Source organism: Heterodontus francisci, chromosome 13 (genome assembly GCF_036365525.1).
Source record: "Heterodontus francisci isolate sHetFra1 chromosome 13, sHetFra1.hap1, whole genome shotgun sequence".
NCBI classification, from domain to species: Eukaryota; Metazoa; Chordata; class Chondrichthyes; order Heterodontiformes; family Heterodontidae; genus Heterodontus; species Heterodontus francisci.
Window position 1 is genome coordinate 29,578,833 of NC_090383.1, and position 17,023 is coordinate 29,595,855.

The following is a 17,023-nucleotide window of genomic DNA, read 5'->3' on the forward strand; positions in this document are numbered from 1 at the left end:
CCCCCCCCCCCCGCACATGAAAACGTATCTGCTCCACTCTCCAAACCAGTGCTTCCTCTCAGATCTCCGAACAGCGGTGAGCAGCGGTGGGGGAGTGCTGCCATAAGGCCTCGCTGCTTCTGGTAATATGGGGCGGGGCCTTCCTGGCGGCGAGGCCCATGGCAGGCCTCTCCAGGAGGCATTTCTTGGGCCCCCCGCCACAACCCCTGACAGCGGTGGAGTGGGGGGGGGGTTGCCGGTAAAATTCAGCCCGATTTGTCAGGTTCACACCGTGGAATGCCTGTTCGTCTTCTGTCTGAGAACTACTTCTCTCTGGGTCTTGCCTCAGGTCTGTTTTGCCATGGATTTCGTATATCGGCATGCACTTAACGCCAATCTCTGGCACTTTGGCTTGCTGCTGTTGCTGTGTTGCTGTGCCGGTCTTCTGTTGGCTTATGTCCTACCATGGCTTCTGGCTGTGTCTTTCAAGCCAGAATTCCTACATAGGCGGGCCCAATGTCCTTTTGCACCGCACGCCTTGAACAGGTCACGATATGCAGGACAGCTGTTTTTGTAATTACTAGGTCTATAAAGCATAATTGTATTCGCTGTTGGAACAGTTTGAACTCGGATAGGATATCCAAAGCTTTCCAGTTCAGGCTGGGACATTTGATATCCATGTTCCTGCTTTTCTTTTTGTTTTAAGGCCTGGTTGCGTGACTCTGTACTGTTTTCTCTTTAAGAAACTCCCTTGGCTGCTTTGATTGACAGAAGCATGTGTTTGTAAGTGCTTTCTGTTTATCTAGCTTCCAGCACTCTAGTCTGGTTGTTTATCCAGTTGTGCAATAGGTATTTCAAGTGTTTTTTTCATTGCTAGAGTTCTTTTATGCAGCCGTTCAAGAGGCAATTCTTCAAGATTGAGTGGTTTTATGAGTTTTTTAAAACTCTGACTGAGAGAATGAAAGCTCTGCTTTCAACCATTCCAGTGGTTTCTTTTTATAGCTCTAGGTGCGAGCTGCATGAATGGAGGATTCCTGTGCTTTTCACTGTCCGGCGCCTCCTGTAATGACACAGACCTGAAAGGGATTGGGTCTTCTCTGTATTTTGTACTCTCCCAGGAAACCTTTGACAGAAAAAATAACAATTTTTTAAGGACTTCAAGGCTTCTCTTTGTTTAAACTGGGATTTCTCTCCCGACCGCACACAGCCGCACCCGATCACAGTGATTTATTTGCAGCTTGTCGTTCAGCTCTGAACTCTACAGCTGGAGGTGAGTTTTTTTCTTTGCACTGTTTGGGCCAGTATTTCTTTTAGCTTTCTCTCTTTTAGCTGTAGTTAGTTTATAAAGCTGTTTTCTTGTGGTCTTCAATCTTGGATCTTGTCTTCTCATCCAGAGCTGCTAACATGTAATGAGAAGCTGGCTGTAAACTTAAGGTTATCCAAAACTCTGTTGCCCGTGTCCTAACTCATACCAAGTCCTACTCATCCATCACCTATCCCTTTGCTTGCTGACCTGTATTGGCTCTGAGTTAAGCAATGCTTTGATTTTAAAATTCTCATCTTTGTTTTCAAATCTCTCCTTGGCCATAACCCTCCCTATCTCTGTAATCTTCTCCAGGGCCATAACCCTCTGAGATATCTGCACTCCTCTAATTCTCGCCTCTTGGCAATCCCCGCTTTTAATCACTCCGTCATTGGTGGCTGTGCCTTTAGCTACCAAGGCCCTAAACTTTGTAATTCTTTCCCTAATTCTCTGCCTCTCTACTTCTGTTTCTACTTTAAGATGGTCCTTAAAACCTACCTCATTGACCAAACTTTTGGTAGTCTGCCCTAATATCTCCTTAGGTGGCTCAGTATCAAATGTTGTTTTATAACATTGCTGTGAAGTGACTTGGGACATTTTATTATGTTAATGATGCTGCATAATTATAAGTTGTTATTGTTGTGAAGCCTACCTAAAAATACTTTACATCCAATTTTGGAAGAGACAAGACGGATTATTACAGCTCAACAAATATGTTAATTTACATATATGCTCTCTCTACTTGAAACATTTGTTTTAATCTCTTTTTTTAAATGTAATATTTTTCCAAGTTATCTCTCTTCCCTTTATGTAAGTTTTTTTTTTATTTCCAAAATATACTTTATTCATAAAAATCTGTAAAAATTACATTGCCAAACAGTTTCCAAACAGCACGAAAAAATACAAACATTGCAAAAGAGATCAGTTTCTTTCAATAATGTCATGAGTTTCTTCCCAACCCTTCCGTTTCACAATTGTCATGTCAATTACAGTTTTACATTTACAGCAATTGAGAATATTAACGATACAGTTCGAGGGGCTTCCCATGGTTCCAGCCCCTCAGTCCAGCTTGGTGGGGGAACCTTACACTGTGGTCTTTCCCCATTGAGCCTTTGCTGCGGCTGCCCCAAGCTTTAGTGCGTCCCTCAGCACGTAGTCCTGGACCTTGGAATGTGCCAGTCTGCAACATTCGGTGGTGGACAGCTCTTTGCGCTGGAAGACCAGCAAGTTTCGGGCAGACCAAAGGGCGTCTTTCACCGAATTGATAGTCCTCCAGCAGCAGTTGATGTTTGTCTCGGTGTGCGTCCCTGGGAACAGCCCGTAGAGCACAGACTCCTGTGTTACAGAGCTGCTTGGGATGAACCTTGACAAAAACCACTGCATCTCTTTCCACACCTGCTTTGCAAAGGCACATTCCAGGAGGAGGTGTGCGACCGTCTCTTCCCCACCACAGCCAACGCGGGGGCACTGTGCGGAGGGGGCGAGACTTCGGGTGTGCATGAAGGATCTGACGGGGAGGGCCCTTCTCACCACCAGCCAAGCTACGTCTTGGTGCTTGTTTGAAAGTTCTGGTGATGAGGCATTCCGCCAAATGACTTTGACGGTCTGCTCGGGGAACCATCCGACAGGATCCACCGTTTCCTTTTCCCGTAGGGCCTTGAGGACATTCCGTGCAGACCACTGCCTGATGGACCGGTGGTCAAAGGTGTTTTTCCGCAGAAACTGCTCCACGAAGGATAGGTGGTACGGCGCCGCCCAACTGCACGGAGCGTTCCGCGGCAATGTGACCAGGCCCATCCTTCGCAACACCGGGGACAGATAGAACCTCAGCACGTAGTGACACTTGGAGTTTGCGTACTGGGGATCTACACATAGCTTGATGCAGGCGCACACGAAGGTGGTCGTCAGGATGAGGGCCACGTTGGGTACATTTTTCCCGCCCATGTCCAGAGATTTGAACATCGTGTCCCTCCGGACCCGGTCCATTTTAGATCCCCAGACGAAGCGGAAAATGGCTCGGGTGACTGCCACGGCGCAGGAGTGGGGTATGGGCCAGACCTGCGCCACGTAGAGCAACAACGTGAGCGCCTCGCACCTGATGACCAGGTTCTTACCCACAATGGAGAGAGATCGCTGCCCCCACATGCCCAACTTTTGTCGTACCTTGGCTACTCGCGCCTCCCATGTTTTGGTGCACGCCCCGGCCCTTCCGAACCATATCCCCAGCACCTTCAGGTAATCTGACCTGACGGTGAAGGGGACAAAGGATCGGTCAGCCCAGTTCCCAAAGAACATGGCCTCGCTCTTGCCGTGGTTAACTTTGGCTCCCGAGGCCAGTTCGAACTGGTCGCAGATGCTCATCAGTCTGCGCACGGACAGCGGATCCGAGCAGAAGACGGCGGCGTCATCCATGTACAGGGAGGTTTTGACCTGAGTGCCTCCGCTGCCTGGGATTGTCACCCCTCTTATGCTCGCATCCTTCCTAATAGACTCAGCAAAGGGTTCAATACAGCAAACAAACAAGACCGGGGACAGAGGACAGCCCTGTCTGACTCCAGATTTGATCGGGAAACTTTCAGATTCCCACCCGTTGATTGACACTGCGCTACTGATGTTTGTGTAGAGCAGTTGGATCCAATTGCAGATTCCCTCCCCAAACCCCATTTTGGAAAGCACGTCCATCATGTAGGTGTGCGATATCCTGTCAAAAGCCTTCTCCTGGTCCAGGCTGATGAGGCAGGTGTCCACCCTCCTGTCCCGTACGTAGGCGATCGTATCCCTGAGTAGCGCGAGACTATCAGAGATCTTCCTGCCGGGTACAGTACAGGTCTGATCGGGGTGAATCACCAACTCCAGAGCAGACTTGACTCGACTGGCTATGACTTTGGACAGAATCTTGTAATCAACATTAAGCAGTGAGATGGGCCGCCAATTTCTGATTTCTGCCCTCTCCCCCTTCTGCTTGTAAATGAGGGTGATGATGCCTTTTCTCATGGTCTCTGACATGCTGCCGGCCAGGAGCATACTCTTGTATACTTCCAGCAGGTCCGGGCCGACCCAGTCCCACAGGGCCGAGTACAACTCGACCGGTAAGCCGTCGCTCCCGGGGGTTTTACTCGTCTCGAAAGACTCGACGGCCTTTGTCAGCTCGTCCAGAATTAGCGGCTTGTCCAGTCTCTCCCTCCTGCTGTCATCTAGGACCTCTGTGATAGATGACAGGAAGGACTGGGAGGCTCTGCTGTCTGTGGGCTTCGCGTCATACAGCCCAGCATAAAAGGATTTGCTGATCCTTAGTATGTCGGACTGCGAAGACGTTACCGAGCCATCTTCTTCCTTCAGGCTGCTGATAACAGAGCTCTCTCTGTGTACCTTTTGGAAGAAGTAACGCGAGCACGTCTCATCCTGCTCGATGGAGCGGACTCTGGACCGGAAGATGATCTTGGAGGCCTCCTTGGCAAAGAGCGAGGCCTGCTGGCTCTTCACCTCTTGGAGGTCCTCCTTGACCTTGACCCCCATTGACTGCAACCGGAGTAGATTTTGCATAATTTTCTGGAGTCGGGACAGTTCCCTCTGTCTCTCTCTCGCCTTCTGAACACCTTTGTGGATGAAGAACCTCTTGATGTTCTCCTTTATCGCTTCCCACCAGTGAACTGGAGACTCAAAGAGGGGTTTCACGGTCCTCCAACCTTTGTAATCCCTTTTGAGTTCCTCAACGTTCTCTGGGGTCAGCAGTGTCGCATTGAGCTTCCACGTCCCTCTGCCAACCCGCTGGTCGTCCTGTAAGTGACAGTCGGCCAGTAAGAGGCAGTGGTCGGAGAAGAACACCGGCTTGACGTCGGTGGATCCGACCGTGACAGCACGGGACACAAACAGGAAGTCAATCCTGAGTCCCACGTGGCATAACATCTAAGCTCACTGATGTTCCCAGATGAAAGTGGGAAGAGGGTAGCATGTTTCTAAACCTTTCAAGTTTGTTGTGTGATTGCCTTTAAGAGTGATGTCCTTTTAAGATCTTAGTATGCTAATGAGCTGAGTACCAAGATCCAGTCATATGACTACATGTCAGTCAGACTCTGTAACTGTAACACCAAGAGGCAGCTTCTGTAGATAGTTAGCTCTGTGCTGTATATAATTGTTAGCTGTTAATAAACCAGTTTGAGATCTTCAATCAACTGAACTCCACACATTTCATTTATGTTGCGACAGGCAACATAAAAAGCTTCTCATTACAAAGGTTGCTTCAAAATATGTTACTGTTGAATACACAAGAGCAATCTGTGGCTGGTTCTCCCTCTAATTGTTTCTCCCTCTCTGAGAAAGCACTCAGTTTCTGCTCACTGCTGCTCATAACAATACTGCTGAGATCAGAATCTTCTTCATTTGGAGGTCTGAGGCCAGACATTAGGCCCTCCAGTGAAGTGCAAGACCAATCCATTTCCTCTTCTTAATTCCTTTATTTCTTACTTGTCTTAAGCTATGATCCATGTTTTCATTTTTCAGGGTCTTCATACCAATTGTTTTTTCATTTCTAATTTCATCTTTTTTTGTTTCTTTTTCTTTTACATGAGAGCAGCCCATTGGCAACTCTCCATCTGTATTTTCCCTTTCCTGCTTCGGGAGGCACTTAGCTTACACTCTGGGTCTCCTCACAGCAACACATTTGAGATCAGCAGTCAGGAATCAAATGTGCTGCCTCCTTCTCCGTCGCCCCTCCGATCAGCTCCCATTCCCTGATAATGTACAATGGTATTCTGAGGCACAGTATCAATCTGCCACTTCTCTCTTTCTTGAAGAGCATCTTCATACTTTTTCTGTCCTGCTTTTGTTTGTCAGTGAATTCCCCACTTCGTTGTCTGTAATTGTGAAAGGGCTATCACAAGCTGTCACAGCAATGCCATAAATGTGACAGAAACAGCTTTTAAGGAAACTCAAACTGACAAACTCTGGAAATTTCAGATCAACCCACACACAACATATCAAACAGAAGACAGAATCAGATACTCAGACAGAAACCCTCTGAGATTTTGTTAAAAGATTCAATTCCTACTGCAGCAAATTGCTAAGGATTTAAAGTAGCAAGTGAAAACGTGGCACCCAGAATTCGTGAGTTTCAAAACCTCTAATGCCTGAGTATATGAAAATGCATTGGTAAATTAAAATGAACTCGGTTATTGCAGATAAGCATTTTGAGATGGAACATAGGATTCTGCATAGCATTTAGTTTCTGAAAGTCCTGTTACTTGCAGAAGCTTGATAAAGATTTATGTCCAGAATTACATAGCTATACTTGCTTAGGGCATTGTTGGTTATCAGGATACTTATTGTGATGAGGCTGATAATTCTTATGATAATTTGTTACATTTACTTGACAACAATTAAAATATTGCTAAAAGTTTGTAGTTTGTGCATGTGCATAAATGATTTTTGATTTTTCAAGCACCACATTAAAACAATACGAACATGTGGGGTTCTTTGCAAGTATACTTTAATTTCTTCAGCAATTGCCGTTTTCTCCATTATTCTATACTGTATATATGTGATTTTAAATTTTTAACTTGAGTTCGTTAGATTTATTGAAATTGCATATTTATTTTTTATCCCATAGGTAATATTGTGGAGCCAGCCCCAGACTTAAGTTATCACTGTTTAAGGGAAGTATTGATCAGGCCTTCAATGGAATTTACTATTGAATGCAAATACTAGATCAATCTCAGCGAAGGCTATAAGGAGTGTTTGTTGAGATTATCAGTTTGTCCATTAAAGGAGCTTCAGTCCTGTTATGATGTCACCTGACAGATTATAATTAAACTCTTTTGTTAATTTTAGTAAATAAATTGTCTAAAAGTACTCATTGAATATTAACTATGTGCTGTCCATTATTATTGATCTATTACATGTTAATTGGGTGTTTTGGGTCAGTGTTCGTTAGGTTCAATTCAAGCCATGGATTCCCAGTGGAGGTTGATGCAAATGCCAGCATCTTCCAGCTTAAGGAGGCAGTTGCTAAGAGACAAGGAGTTCCAAATGACCGGTTGTGCGTGATTTTTGCTGGAAAGGAGCTGAGAAATGACTTGAAATTGCAGGTAGGTCCCCCTTGTTTTTTTTTCTCTCTTGTTTCTGGGAGGCTGCCAACCCCGTAGTTCATAGCTCTGATAATGCCTATCTGACATTCAGATCTCAGATGTCATAGAATAAACAGTAACTGGGGATTTCTTGAACTTTATTCAATGCAGCTTCATTAATTCTGACCTTCTTAATTATGCAGCAAAAGTGTAAGTAAGGGCAAGAGACAAGTATGCACTAATTGAACAAATATTTGCTATCTGGGTGAGCTGGTTGTCCATCTCTATACTTTGTTTTCTTTAGTCTTCTCTTTTTTCACATTGTCATTTTACATATTTTGCTCAATTATTGAGACAAGAGGATATGAATGCAGTCTAATGATATTGCCGTAGTGTCAGGAGTGTATGAAGCATGTATGGCCCCTGGAGGCAAAAAAATGGTCTTGCCTTTTGGAGATAAGTGGCAAATTAAATATGTAGAACAAATATGTTTGAATTTTCCTTTGTCTCTTTTCACATAATTTTCTAAAGTTTGTGGAAAAGAGATGGATTTTATTTTTCCTTGTTCATATCTGTGATTTGCTATTATCGTTAGGGAACCTTGTGTTTTTGTCATAAGTGAATGGATGTTGATCTATAAATCAAGATATGGGTAACTAAAGCTTGGTTGGTCATGTGAGAAGATTGTGACATCAGTTTTGATTGGTTGTGTATTACAATCAAGGCTTTTTTGTACTTTTTGTGAGGCTGCCGTGCTGGGGAACAGATCCATGTACTGTTTGTTGCCTTGCATAACTATTGCCTTTGAGAGAAGGGAGAAAACTCAAAAAAGGGAGAGAATCATCTTTGAATAATTTTCTGCTCGGCACTTGGACACCTAAGAGGTTGAGAGAATAACATAAAAATTCTGGAAGCAGAACAATTCGTTACTTTCTTAAAAAAAATGTAGTTTGCATTGACAAGGGGGTTGTGGGACGTGATGGGTTTGTTGCACACTGAGGAACGTAAGACTATTTTACAATTTCTATGTGTACTACATATGACTACTCTGGTACACCTTACTGTACCATACACAAAATTACATATAGAGGATCTCTCCTATATTGCTACATCTATCTGTTTGTTAACTTTGTGCTAGGGGAATGGTAAAATTCTTCACACTCTTCTAATTATTCATGTATGAGTCATATTGCTGACTATTGTAATCTTTAAAAGAAAAATGAGTAATTTGCAGCAGCAAAAATAACAAGGTGTCATCCATGGCTCAGTTAGTAACAGTCTCCCCTTTGAGTCACAATGTTGGAAGTTTAAGTCCCACTCCAGGACTTGAACACAAAAAATCTAGGCTGCCACTCCAGTGCAGAAGTGAGTGCTGAACTGTTGGAAGTGCTGACTTTCAAATGAGATGTTAAACTGAGGCCCTGAATGCCCTCTAAAGTGGACATAAAAAATCCAATGGCACTATTTCAAAGAAGAGCATGGGAGTTATCCCTGGTGACCTGGCCAATATTTATCCCTCAATCAACAGCACCAAAAAAAAAGATTATCTGGTTATTATCATATTGCTGTTTCTGGGAGCTTGTGGCTGCTGTGTTTCCTACATTACAGCAGTTACTACACTTCAAAAGTACTTCATTGGCTGTAAAGCATGTTGGGACGTCCAGTTGTTGTGAAAGGCACAATATAGATGCAAGTCTTTCTTTTTTTTCTTTTGACAGTCAATTCCTCATTGTCATCTATTCTTCATGGTACATCTCTAAGGATAGGCGATCTCTGTTATTTTTGCTGCTACAATTTATTTATTTAGAGATACAGCGCTGAAACAGGCCCTTCGGCCCACCATCAACCACCCATTTATACTAATCCTACACTAATCCCATATTCCTACCACATCCCCACCTGTCCCTATATTCCCCTACCACCTACCTATACTAGGGGCAATTTATAATGGCCAATTTACCTATCAACCTGCAAGTCTTTGGCTGTGGGAGGAAACCGGAGCACCCAGTGAAAACCCACACAGTCACAGGGAGAACTTGCAAACTCCGCACAGGCAGTACCCAGAATTGAACCCGGGTCGCTGGAGCTGTGAGGCTGCGGTGCTAACCACTGTGCCGCCCCAAATTCGTCATTTTTCTTTTGAAGATTACAAAAGTCAGCAATATGGCTCATGCATGAATAATTATCATTTGTTCAAGTATTAGGTGGCATCAGAAGAGAGCAAAACTAGCAGAAAAAGAAAATTACAGAAGTCAAGTTGTGACTTCTTAGTATCTTTCTGCTGCAAAGAACATGGTGTATATATTTTTCCTTAGATACTGTACCAATGAAATCTTCTGTAAGTGTGTTTGTCTTTGCACTTTGTGTTTCTTATTAAAAGGACAGTCCTTTTATAATCATTAATGGTACCATTGTCATTTCACCATATAAAAATGTAAAATAGGTTTATCATTATAATTGGAAGTTTGTTGTAAGATTTTGATCTCCATTGCGACATCAGATCTGCCAGCAAATTATTAACATTTCTTCCAGTCTACTGAGTCATCCAACTGTGGGCCTTAATATTTGGGTTACAGTTACTTTAATCGATGATTGCTTTTGAGATTTCAGTTCAGATTTCTTCAGAACTGCACTTTATTTAAAGGGCTAATTGAAATATTAACATAATTATAATCCATTATACTAAAGATGCATTTACATTGCTATTCTAGCATCAGGGTGAAAAAGTACAATGGACAGAAATGAATGGATGGAAAATTGTGCACGGCACACAGACTTTTGTTTCTGAACTCCTGAAATTGCTGCCATTGTGTAAATCCCTGTGCCAGGAGAACTAATTCATATATCCAATCTCATAGTATATATGAAATCAACTTGACACCAGAATGAAGGAAAATGAGACTTGCTGGATGAGTGGTTTCAGTATCAGATCAAGCCTTAACTCTGGATTTGCATTGCACAAGTTTAGCATTGATGCAAAGTGAAAATTAATCTGTATTAGTACTAAATCTGCAAAGAAGAAGGAAAGAGCTTACATTTATGTTGTGCTTTTCATGACCTCGGGATGTCCCAAAATGCTTCAATGGTAATTAAATACTTTTGAAGTACCGACTCTTTTGTATTGTAGGAAAATACAGCAACCAATTTGTGCACAGCAAGTTTCAACAAACAACAATGAGATAAATGCCTACAAAATTTGTCCTTTTTTAGTCATACTGTTGAGCGATAAATGTTGGCTAGGACACTGGGTGAAATCCACAGTATAGTGTACAGGCCCCCGAAAATACATTGGCCTAGAAACTGGGTTTTCAGGTGTTGAAGTCCATGTCCCCAAAAAGCCCATAGGCAACACAGGCACATCTCCTGCTGGAAATGTACCACCTGCAATATTGGCAAAGGAGGTCATGGTGGCACAGGAAGAGAGAGGCTGCAATTTTCTAAATGGAAGCCAATTAAGTTAAATGAGGAACCTATGCTTCCGGTATTCCCATTTTGGAGCAACCCAACGTTTCACAATGTTCCCTCTAATTTCCCTTTGCTGGGGTGGCCCATACGTTACACTGCAGGGTCCCTTTAAGATTGCTGCACCGCCGCACATACACGCATCTTAAAGGGACCGCTTCTTGTGTATGGCCTTTTTGTCCCCTGCGCGTTAAGTTCTGGACTGCTGCTCGCACCAGCACAGCTTAGAGGGAATGTTGCTTGCCACATGCTGTCCTCACACAGAACAATGTGGTGCTAACCGGAATGAAGGTCCTCTTGACAGCGCTATTTAAATGTATCATGTAGATTAATTGCTGGTGTATTATTTCTGGCTGCTGTTGGTCATCCATTCATTTTTTTGCTACGTTCAATCATGCCCGAAAGTTCACTTTCTCTGCAGAGAGATAGGTTTAGCTACACTTGCATTGCTGTTGCTCTTTGCCTCAAAAATAGTCTATCGACTTGTGTGATCAGTTGGTGCTGCCTTTGGGAGTAAAGAACAACAGGAAACAGCAAGGAAGATACCACACAGCAGGAGAAGGAGGTCACTGAACACAAGGCTATATCTACTGAGGGTCTTCAGGGTGTACTTCTTCGACCTCAACCTAACTAAAGAGCAATAAATGAGGCACTTTCACTTCACCAAGGAAACTGATACTGAGCTATGTCACCTGCTGCAGCCTCAAACTAGGTCAACTTTTATACCGCGGGCTCCTTTCTGGATGCCACAGGCAGCATTAGCAACATATCACCATTTGCAATACACCAATGTATCAGAAATGTCACTGTGGCTCTCTTCACCAGGAACAAATGTTACATTTTTTCCCCCACTGACAGAGTGAAGCAGGATGAGAAAGCGTTAAGGTTTCTGGGTGGCAAGGTGCCATTGACTGACTGCACATTGTCTTGGATGCTCTCTATCACCAAAATGGCATTATTATTAATTGTAAAGGATTCCACCCCTTCAACATGCAACTCGTTTGCAACCACAGGCAGCATATTATACAGGTCTGTGCTCATTACCCTGGCAGCAGCCAGGACTATTTCATCTTGCGCCAGTCCTTTGTGCTGCCTTAATTTAAACCAGGCCACCGAGTTACAGGCTGGCTACTGGGCAGCAAGGGATATCCCCTCTGAACAAGGCTCATAACTCCAGCCAGATATCTGAGCATAGCTGTAGAGAACACCTACAGCAAGAGCCATGCTGGCACAAGGAATATCATTGAGGAAACAATCAAAGTGCTCAAGAACAGAAGAAATAGGAGCAGGAGTAGGCCATTCGGCCCCTCAGGCCTGTCCCGCCATTCAATAAGATCATGGCGGATCTGCCCCAGACCTCAACTCCTCTTTCGTGCCAGCTCCTCATAGCCCTCAACTCCCCGATATTTCAAAAATCTATCTACCTCCTCTTTAAATAATTTCAGTGAATTATCTTCCACAACTCTCTGGGATAGAGATTTCCAGACATTCACTGCCCTCAGAGAGAAGAAATTCCTTCGCATCTCAGTTTTAAATATGTGTCCACTTGTTCTGTAACTATGTCCCCTTGTTCAAGATTCCCCCACTAGTGGAAACATCTTCTCAACATCAACTCTGTCAAGCCCCCTCAGAATCTTGTACATTTCAATAAGATCACCCCTCATTCTTCTAAACTCTAATGAATAAAAACCTAACTTGTTTAGCCGTTCTTGATAAGTCAATCCCTTCATCCCAGGAATCAGCCTAGTGAATCTCTTTTGAACTGCCACCAATGCCAGTATATCCTTTCTTAAATATGGGGACCAAAACTGTACACAGTACTCCAGGTGCGGCCTCACCAACACCCTGTACAGTTGTAACAAGACTTCTCTATTTTTAAACTCCAATCCCTGAGCAATAAAGGCCAAAATTCCATTTGCCTTCCTAATTACTTGCTGCACCTACATGCTAACTTTTTTGTGTTTCATGCATAAGAGCACCCAGATCTAAAGACCTGCTCAGGTTGGGAAAAAGAACCCGACCCGAACCTGACCGATCTACAGTGGACCCGAGCGCGACCCGGCCCAATTTTACCCTGAGCCTGACCTGACCCGAGCCTGACCCCGACTCGACCCGACCCGAGCCCGACCCGACCATCCCTTTACTTACCTTCTGACTGGGAAGCTCCACGAAGCTGCAGTGCATGCAGTCACCCGCACACTGCGCAGACTCAGTTTCGTCCCGGATTCCCAGCTCAGGTAAGTTTTTTATTTTTAATACTTACCAGCAGAGCACTTACTCTGTGTGTCCGGCCTGACCCGACCCAAGCCCAACCCGGATTCAGCCCGAGCCTGAATACAGGACCCGGAAGATGGGCCCGACCCGACACATGTCGTCAGGTCCAGTTGCGTTTGGGTCGGGTAGCAGGCCTTTACCCAGATCCCTCTGTGCTGCACTTTTTTGAAGTCTCTCTCCATTTAAATAATAATCTGCCTTTTGATTCTTCCTACCAAAGTACATTTCCTCACACTTTCCTACATTAAACTCCATCTGCCAAGTTTTTGCCCACTCACTCAACCTATCTATATCCCCTTGCAGATTCCTTATGTCCTCATCACAATATGTCCTCCCACCTACTTTTGTTTCGTCAGCAAATTTGGATATATGACACTCTGCCCCCTCCAAGTCATTCATATAGATAGTAAATAATTGAGGCCCTAGGATTGATCCTTGTGGCACTCCACCAGTTACCTCTTTCCAACCTGAAAAAGATCCATTAATCCCGACTCTCAGTCTTCTGTGAGTTAACCAATCCTCAATTCATGTTAATACATTACCCCCAATACTGTGAGCTCCTATCTTGTGCAATAATCTTTTATGTGGCACCTTATCAAATGCCTTCTGGAATCCAAAGACACTACATCTACCGGTTCCCCTTTATCAACTCAAAAGAACTCCAGCAAATTTGTCAGACTTGATTTCCCATCACAAAACTGTGTTGACTCTGTTTGATTGTGTTAAGCTTTTCTAAATGCCCTGCTATTTCTTCCTTAATAATGGACTCTAGCATTTTCCCAATGATTGATGTTAGGCTGACTGGCCTATAGTTTCCTGCTTTTTGTCTCCCTCCCTTCTTGAACAGGGGCAGTTTCCAATCCGCTGGGACCTGCCGGAATCCAGTGAGTTCTGGAATATTTTGACCAATGCGTCCACTATCTCTGCAGCCACTTCCTTTAAAACCCTAGGATGTAGGCCGTCAGGTCCTGGTGACTTGTCTGCCTTTAGTCTCATTAGTTTGTCAAATACTTTGTCCCTCATGATAGAAACTGTTACAAGATCTTTCCTCCCATTAGCTCCTTGCTTATTTGCTATCTGTGGGATGTTTATAGTGTCCTCCACCGTGAAGACCAATGTAAAATATTGGTTTAAATTATCTGCCATTTCCCTGTTCCTCGTTATTAATTCTCCAGTTGCATCCTCCAAGGGTCCCATGCTCACTTTAGCTACTCTCTTTTTATATATCCGTAGAAGATCTTGCTGTTTGTTTTTATATTTCTTGCCAATTTCATAATCAATTTTCTCCCTCTTTATTAACTGTTTAGTCATCCTCTGCTGGTTCCTAAAAACTTCCAATCCTCTGGCCTACCACTAGTTTTTGCCGCTTTGTATGACTTAGTTTTTGATTGGATACTCTCCTTGACTGCCTTTGTTAACCACGGGTGGTTCATCCTTCTCATCAATGTCCTTTTTGACCAGGATAAAATTTTGCTAAGCATTATGAAGTATCTGCTTAAATGTCTGCTACTGCTCATCCACTGACCTTCCTCTTAGTCTATTTTCCCAGCCTGCTTTAGACCACGCTGTCTTCATACCTCTGTAATTGCCCTTGCTTAAGTTGAGGACACTGGTTTGAGAGCCGAGTTGCTTACCCTCAAATGGTAGATGCAGGAAGGATGTTCCCGATGGTGGGGGAGTCCAGAACCAGGGGTCATAGTCTAAGGTTATGGGGTAAACCTTTCAGCACTAAGATGAGCAGAAATTTCTTCACCCAGAGAGTGGTGAGCCTTTGGAATTCGCTACCACAGAAATCAGTTGAGGCCAAAACATTGTATGTTTTCAAGAAGGAGTTAGATATAGCTCTTGGGTCTAAAGAGATCAAAGGGTATGGGGCGAAAGCAGAAACAGACTACTGAGTTGGACGATCAGCCATGATCATAATGAATGGCGGAGCAGGCTCGAAGGGCTGAATGGCCTACTCCTGCTCCTATTTTCTATTTTTCTATGGTTCAAACTGAATTTGAAATTCTACCATGTAGTGATCGCTACCCCCTAGAGGATCTCTTATTGATCCTACCTCATTACACGCTACTAGATCTAAAATACCCTGTTCCCGGGCAGGTTCTGCAACGTATTGCTCTAAGTAACAATCCCTGATGCACTCTACAAATTCATCTTCCATGTTACCTCTGCCAATCTGACTTGTCCAGTCAATATGTAGACTAAAATCACCCATGACAATTGTAGCGCCCTTCTTACACGCCTCCGTTATTTTCCGATTTATACTTTGTCCTACAGTGAGGCAACTCTTCGGAGGCCTATAGACCACTCCCACTTGTGACTTCTTCCCCTTGCTATTCCTTATTTCCACCCAAATTGGTTCCACATCATGATCTATTGCACCTATATCACTACTCACCACCGCACTGATACCTTCCTTTATTAACAAAGCTACCCACCTCCTTTTCCTTTTTGCCTATTTTTTCAGAATGTCGAATAGCCTTGAATATTTAGTTCCCAGTCTTGGTCACCCTGCAACCACCTCTCTGTAATAGCTATCAAGTCATGTTCATTAATTTCTATCTGTGCCAACAACTCTTCTATCTTGTTACAAATGCTACGTGCATTCAGATAAAGAGCCTTAAGCTTTGACATTTTACCATTATTACTCATTCTGGTTCTAATTTCTTCTGCACTCTTTTGCTTATATTTTCTGCCCCTTCCTGTCACACTTTGATTACTGTTCCCTCTTCACTACCCTGCACCACTGCTCTCTTGTTTCTTTTTGATTTTTTAAACTTCCCTTCAATTGAACCCTCCCCCCCCACTAATTAGTTTAAAGTCCCATCTACAACCCTAGTTATACGATTCGCCAGGACACTGGTCCCAGCATGGTTCAAATGAAGCCCGTCCCAAAGGAACAGTTCTCTCCTTCCCCAGTACTGGTGCCAGTGCCCCATGAATTGGAACCCATTTTTCCCACACCAATCTTTGAGTCACGCGTTTACCTCTCTAATGTTATTTACCCTATGCCAAGTTGCACATGGCTCAGGTAGTAATCCAGAGATTATAACCTTTGTGGTTCTGCTTTTTAATTTAGCTCCAAGATGCTCATTGTTCTTCAGCAGAACCTCTTTCCTAGTCCTGCCTATGTCGTTGGTACCTACATGGACCACGACAACTGGATCCTTCCCCTCCCACTCCAAGTTCCTCTTCAGCCTAGAAGAGATGTCCTTAACCTTGGCACCAAGTAGGCAACACAGCCTTCGGGACTCTCTATCTTTGCTGCAGAGAACAGTATCTATTCCCCTAACAATGCTATCCCCATACTGCTACATTTCTCTTTTCTCCCCCCACTTGAATGGCGCTCTGAACCATGGTGCTGTGGTCAGTTTGCTCATCCTCTCTGCAGCCTGTGCCGTCGTCCGCACCGGGAGCCTCGTACATATTGGATAAGGGCACTGGCTGAGGCTCCTCCAAAGCTAAATTCAGGATCCCCATACTTGCCTCACTCGCAGTCACACCCTTCTGTCCCTGACCAAGGTCCAAATTTGATGTAATTAATCTAAAGGGTGTGACTGTCTCCTGAAACACAGTGCCAAGGTAACTCTTCCTCTCCCTGATGTGTCGCAGTGTCCGCAGCTCAGACTTCAGCTCGTCAACTCTGAGCTGAAGGTCCTTGAGCAGCCAACACGTGGATCGCACTGGCGTCCACCAGCTCCCACACACCGCTTCTAGTGTCAGGAGGTTTTTGGAGGACCTTTGCAGTACAGTCCTGAGAGGGTATCAGATTTGTCATTTCTGTGCATGCTGCACAATTTCGCCATTATGAGGGCCCAGCCTTTACCTATATGTGGGCAGCAATAAGCACAGGAAGAGGAGCAACAGGAAGAGGAGAAGTAGGAAAGGCAGTGACCATCAGAACCCTTGTTGCCCGAGGTCTCAGAGACAAGCCCATCAA

General features: G+C 44.1%; 1 protein-coding gene across 5 annotated transcripts in view; it reads left to right on the plus strand.

Moving 5' to 3' along the window:
• Nucleotides 1-17,023, plus strand: part of prkn (parkin RBR E3 ubiquitin protein ligase) — a 1,503,655-nt gene that overhangs the window by 250,988 nt on the left and 1,235,644 nt on the right. For all 5 annotated transcript variants that reach the window (XM_068044606.1, XM_068044605.1, XM_068044609.1 and 2 more), the window contains one exon: nt 7,202-7,365. In XM_068044606.1, the coding sequence (XP_067900707.1) occupies nt 7,202-7,365 (164 nt within the window). The remainder of the gene's footprint in view (nt 1-7,201; nt 7,366-17,023) is intronic.